The sequence below is a fragment of the Crocodylus porosus genome, unplaced genomic scaffold, assembly GCF_001723895.1.
Source record: "Crocodylus porosus isolate Cpor-Errol unplaced genomic scaffold, CroPor_comp1, whole genome shotgun sequence".
NCBI lineage: Eukaryota > Metazoa > Chordata > Crocodylia > Crocodylidae > Crocodylus > Crocodylus porosus.
Window position 1 is genome coordinate 7,535,596 of NW_017728951.1, and position 6,000 is coordinate 7,541,595.

Sequence of the window (6,000 nt, forward strand, 5' to 3'; positions counted from 1 at the left end):
CATAGATGAAGCAGAATTCAGTTGTTCACAGTTTGATGCAAAGATCATAGCTACTTAAGTACTTTTGACTATTTTGTGCGGTATTTGTGAATCGCACACATGTATGAGGGTGTATGTCTGCTTGTTCATTCATATGTATATGTGCAGGATGTTCAGCACACTCCCTCCCATGTAAGATCACCTCTGTGAAAGGTTACTTAGGAAGGTTGTCCAGATTCACTTAATTTCCTTCCCCATTTAATGCCACATCCCTCTTCATTTTCCTTTGGATCCTAAGGCTTCCCACTCTTACTTCATGCTCTTCAAAAAGTTGACAGTTTCTCTTAGGCCCTGTCATTCCATCTAAATATTGACATTTCCCAGAAACCAGCTTCTTAAGTGAAATAGCCCATTAACTTAACTTGCTAGAGACATACATCAGTGAACCATGGAGTTGTTTAGTATAACAAGTCAAGCTCCCTGAATGCCCAGTAAAGATTATTTTCTTCTTCAGAATCATGTCTGTGTCCTGTAGTACAGAGTTGACTATTTTACTTTAGAAGAATATGAGAAAAAGTGATTTTAAATAAGGGCAAAATTAAATCTTTATGTAAGGTACCCTCAACCTCACTATAAGATCCTAATTAACCTTTACAAATCAACAGAGGAACTTGAACCCCCAGTACATTTATAACTGTTGAACACTATTTTTTTTTAATAGAAAGGATCCTTTCTTTGTTGCCTGTGGACATCATCAAGCAGACTCTGAGAAGAGTGCTTTTCACTCTGCATTATTAGAAATAACAATTGATTCATTAAACTCTGTAATTCAGCAGTGCAGAGCTTCCATTTATTATCTCATTTGCCTGCAAAGATTATGCCCTGTTCTTAATAATATGTGATTGATAGAAAGCATTTAGGGAACAAAGCCCAGTCATTATCAGCCTGGCTCCCTGGGCTGCCATAATGCTGAATTGCTGCCTGACTGAGGAGCTGTGGTGAATAGGGTCCAAGGTCTTAAGGGAAATAAGGCAGCTTGAGTATTATTTGCCAGCTGGTTGTGATCCAGTTCTAATGTAATCATGTGAATGTCCCAGAGGAGAGAGGGCTCTTTGGCATTCTTTACTGTACGATAGCAGGAATTCACTATCAGTCAAATCCAAGTGCCAATGAAGTCAACAGGCCCTCAGGGCCTGGTGCCCTATTCTTTTAATCAAGTGACAAAAGTCTATTGACAGCAGTGGCAACTGAACTGAACTGTCTAAAGTAAAAACACAAATGACTCCCAGGCATATTGATACTGCAGCTGATTTGTGTGCTAACACTGTTTGGGCATTTTAAAAAGGAAATCAGAATATTCGTACCCATAAGCAGATTTTAGGTGGGCCTGATTGTGTTCTCAGATATAGCAGGGTAAGTCCAAAGAGTGGATGGCTTCTGTAACTGCATTGAACTCGTCCTGCTGTGGAGTGAAAATCCAATTTGCCTTGATTCTGTGGTCCCTAGGCCTTCCCTTTAAGGGCTAGCAGGGAGGGCTCTAAAGAAAATAACTTGGTGTGCTTCTCATGCATTTTTTGCTAAGAAAACCCTGTATTAAAGTATGAGAGAGTACGAGAGCCCTGTGCCAAAGCCAGAAGCAGCTACCCTAGACCCACAGCCCCAAAGGATCCGGTTGAAACCCTTCACACCCAGGTGTTTCTTGAGGGGAGGACCTGGGAACTCAAACCGCAGCGTAAAGAGGAGCCCGGACCAGGCAGGAGGGGAAAGCGCAGGACCGGAAGCGAAGAAGCCGGGCCGAACAATGCTGGACGAATCTGTGAGAGCCATGTGGAGGGCTGGCAGGAGGCTCCTACAGAGAGGGAGCTCCACAGAGAAGCTCTAGAGGAAGGTAGGGTGGACTCAGCAGGGGGCAGAGCCTGAGGGAGAAAAAGGTACCATAAAGACTGTAATAGAGGGGTACTATTAAAGCCTGGTACCATAGTGGCCCTAAAAGGGGTACAAGAAAAAATTATAAATGATGACCTCAGTGAGATGAGGGTACCGTGATGACCCCAATAGAAGGCACAAGAAGCATGACCCTATGGATCTGCACAGGGGAAGGAGACAGTAGTCACACCGACATTTTGTTTCTTTGTTTATTGCCAAAAGCCAGGTGACAATCCTCCAGGAAGGGAGGTGTGGGTTCCTTTCATTTTTTTGTTAAGGTAAAGGCCCTGGGGAGGAACCCAGTGGCTGAATACAAACCCAAGGACGCCTAGACAACCGGTGGATGGGGCGAGGGTGTAGGGGTGGTAGAGCCCTCAGCATCATAGGATGGCAGATGATGACTAGATGGAACTACCCATCTAGGTACTGAACATCTTCCTATAAACACCAAAGACGTGGCAGATGAGAGCATGGGTGTGCGGATCTCTGTCTAAGACTCATCCCTCATTTCAGCCGGCGGACTGAGATCCTATGAAAACACACATCTAGATCAGCTGTCTGTATGCGTGTATAGTTCTTGGGAGGAGGAGAAAATAAAGGAAAAGGTCACAAGGACACTTGGGAGGGTGAGCTACCCAGCTGGCCACTTGACAGTGGTGCAATGGCCAGGAATTCTGCAGCAGACTCCTGGAAGGGTGCAGGATGGAACACCAACCAATATTGGCAGGGCTGGATACCCTGCAACAGACTTTAAATCTGATAGGGCAGGTACTGCAGCAGCAACAACAGCAGGCCACAAGGCAGACAACTATAGAGGAGCACCTGATACAACAGCAGGTGTGGACACAAAGGAGTCACTGGGACATTAAGATGCCCAAAATGACCAAAAAGGACAACCTGGAAGTGTTCTTAGAAGTATTTGAGAGGGCAGCAATAGCGGCTGGGTTGGAGAAGGCTAGATGGGCAGGACAGGCCCAGGCGGCCTACAGGGCCATGATCCAGCTAGATGCCCAGGATTACAACAAAGTAAAAGGAGAAATATTAAAAAGATTTAACATAACACCAGAGAAGCACCGCCATGCATTTAGAGGCAGAAAGAGAAAGGAAGAAAGGGTACCTCGACTTTTGTGGCAAAATTTGACAGACCTCTTAAATAAGAGGCTTAAACCCAAAACCGCTACCAAAGAAGACATATGTGACCAAATACTGTTAGAACAGTTTATAACAGACTTGGAAGAGGGCAATCAGAGATGGGTAAGGTGTCACTGCCCTAAGTCTTCATGTGAAGCCCTGCAACTGGCAGAAGACTTCGACATGGTGCACGGAGAGACCCATCAGGATTGAGGCACGCAAGGAGCAAGCTATATGCGGGAGGCAGACTGAAAAGAGAGGGCAGAGAAACCCAGAAAGGAAGCCCAACCAGGCCAATCTGTTTTAATTGCGGTAGGCGGGACCATATAGCTCGAGAATGTTCCCGAAGCCCGAAGGGTGACTCCAAGGTCAAGAGAAGTCAAAGCAGAACACACTGACCTTTGAGCAGGATCTAGAGAAGGACACGAAACGGAGATGATGGATTGCAGCATAGGGGCAGCTTAGTAGGGAAAGTACAACCCTTACCCTAGGTGACCATGTGGGTGTAAGGCTGGCCAGTACAAGCTGTAGTTGATACTGGATGTACTCAATCCATTGTCTGACCGTCACTGATATCATGGAAACAAACACCAAGGTAGGCTGGTGTGAAGATGGTTTGCCTCCACAAGCAAAAAGCCTATTATGAAAGATGATTATTACACTTACAGGTGAAGGGGGTTGGAAGAAGGATCCCAGTGGGGTTAGAGGAAGAAATTTTATACCCCATGATATTGGGTCGGGACTGGCTGGAAATTTATGAAATAATAGCCTCACTCTGCAGCCCTGAGGACACTAAGGAGGGGACTAGTAGGGGCCAACATAGGAAGAGACAAGGAACTGGATGTAGAAAGGTTTGCCAGTAGCAGTCAATTCCAAGAAGCCCAGGAGAATGATGAGGAACTTGGGGTGTTGCAGGATGCTGACCAGGGGAAACAAGACCAACAGGTAACCCACCCCAGTCAAAGTAAGCCAGTGCCACGGTGTGAGGTGTGTAACGGGTTGATGTATAGGATTAGGAGGGGTAAAGCCAAAGGGGAGGAGGTCACCCAGTTAATTATACCCAGACCCTATAGAGTACAACTTCTGCATTTAGCTCATTGGAACCCGTTGGGGGTACATCTTGACAAGACTAAGACTGAAGCCCGCCTAACTAGATGGTGTTTCTGGCCTCATATGTATGAGGAGATAGAAGGATTCTGTCGAGTCTGTGACATATGTCAAAAGGTGAGCAATTATAAACCCCACAAGGTGCCCTTGCAGCCTACGCCAGTAGTCAGAGAACCCTTTGCCAGGTTTGCCATAGATGTAGTACGCCCTTTACCCTAGAGTGCAGTGGGACACCAGTTTATTTTAGTGTTAATAGATTATGCCACCCGGTTCCCGGAGACTATCCCATTGCAAGCCGTGACAGGACCAAGAGTGACAGAGGAACTCATGAAATGGGTGGCGAGGGTTGGTATTCCAAAAGAGATCATTACTGACCGAGGATCCAATTTTATGTCAATAGTGCTGAGTTCAGTGTGTAAAGTTCTGCAGATCCATCATTTAAAGATGGCGGTGTACCATCCACAGATGAACGGCCTAGCTGAATGCTTTAATACCCTCAAGGGGATGTTGCGTAGATGTGCCCAGCTAGAGCCAAGGAAGTGGAACCTGCTGGTGCCACCTTTGTTGTTTGCAATAAGACATGCCCCACAAGCATCATTAGGGTATTTGCCATTCGAGTTAATGTATGGACACCGTCCCAGGAGCTTATTAGATATTGTGAGGGAAGGCTGGGAAGCGGACCCAGAGAAAGGAAGGGTAGCCTCGGAGTATGTGAGAGATTTAAAGGAATGCCTTGACATAAAGAAATACAGTTTCTCTCCAACAAAAAAAATGTTGCAGGTTTTAATGTATAAATTGAGAGCTAGTTGGGGCCATATTTTTAGTGGCCTCAAATAAACTTCTAAAGTCATTTTGAGGTCCTGCCAGTGCAAGAAGCTCTGCATTTGGGCAGGATCAGACACAAATGTTGTTTGCATCCATAAATTAAGGGGACAAGCAAGGAAAGTTGGTTATATGTACTAAGAAATTTTTAAATATATATATTATGAATCCAGTCTCAAGATGTTCTGGCAATTTCTATAGCTGAGTCCTCTGTGAAAATGTAAAAATGGAAACTCTGGTGCTTGTATGAGCATAATTGTACAGAGATGTAACTTGAATTATAGAAGAGACCTTTTGTTCTGATAATGCTACTCTCTCTCTCTCTCATTCTCTTCCTTTTTAAAAATCTTTTCTCTCCCAGTTATCCATTTCCCACAGTGTTTAGCAGCTGCAGCAAAAAGGACCTGGAAAACAGCCTGGAAAAAGGAGTGGGGATGTGTCTCTTTAACCTGCCTGAAGTTAAGGAATCATTTGGTGGACAAAAGTGCGGGAATGGCTACGTGGAAGATGGAGAGGAATGTGACTGTGGGGAACCTGATGTAAGACTGCCTCTCCTAATATCACTGCTCATCTCCTTGCTGCAGACTTTTGGTGGAGAAGGCAGGAGGGCTTGGAAATTAGTTAAAGACATGAAGGTTAATGTGTATAAAACTTTCCCTTCATCCTTTAATTTTAAACTTTAAACATATTCCAGGCTGTGCTTATCTTGCAGCCCCTGTAAACAGCAGCATGCTGAACAGGTGTAAGTGTGCTGTGCATGCTGTTAGGCAAACAAGGTTCTTTGGGTGAATCTGATATCTTTTATTAGACCAACTTAAATAGTTGGAAAACAATTATTAAGCAAGCTTTGGGTTCAAAAACCCTTCATCAGGTGAAGGAAGTTTCAGCAACTGGTGTGTGCTCTTCCTGGATGGAATGAAAATGCTTCCCTCGGTCGGAAGCACAAGTAGTGGTCTCCCTTAGTCAGCCGAACCAAGGGGACCCAAGGCATAATCTAGACCCACTCCCAATAAGTCTCCCACACTAGGTACAAAG

General features: G+C 45.0%; 1 protein-coding gene and 1 long non-coding RNA gene across 7 annotated transcripts in view; one reads left to right on the top strand and one right to left on the bottom strand.

Annotated features, from left to right (window-relative positions):
• The window catches only part of ADAM12 (ADAM metallopeptidase domain 12), a 335,949-nt gene that overhangs the window by 280,346 nt on the left and 49,603 nt on the right, over positions 1-6,000 (top strand). For all 6 annotated transcript variants that reach the window (XM_019555704.1, XM_019555701.1, XM_019555702.1 and 3 more), the window contains one exon: positions 5,327-5,504. In XM_019555704.1, the coding sequence (XP_019411249.1) occupies positions 5,327-5,504 (178 nt within the window). The remainder of the gene's footprint in view (positions 1-5,326; positions 5,505-6,000) is intronic.
• LOC109323995 overlaps positions 5,911-6,000 on the bottom strand; it is a 3,597-nt gene continuing 3,507 nt past the window's right edge. Inside the window, exon 3 of the long non-coding RNA XR_002104818.1 lies at positions 5,911-5,923. This is a non-coding gene — a long non-coding RNA (uncharacterized LOC109323995). The remainder of the gene's footprint in view (positions 5,924-6,000) is intronic.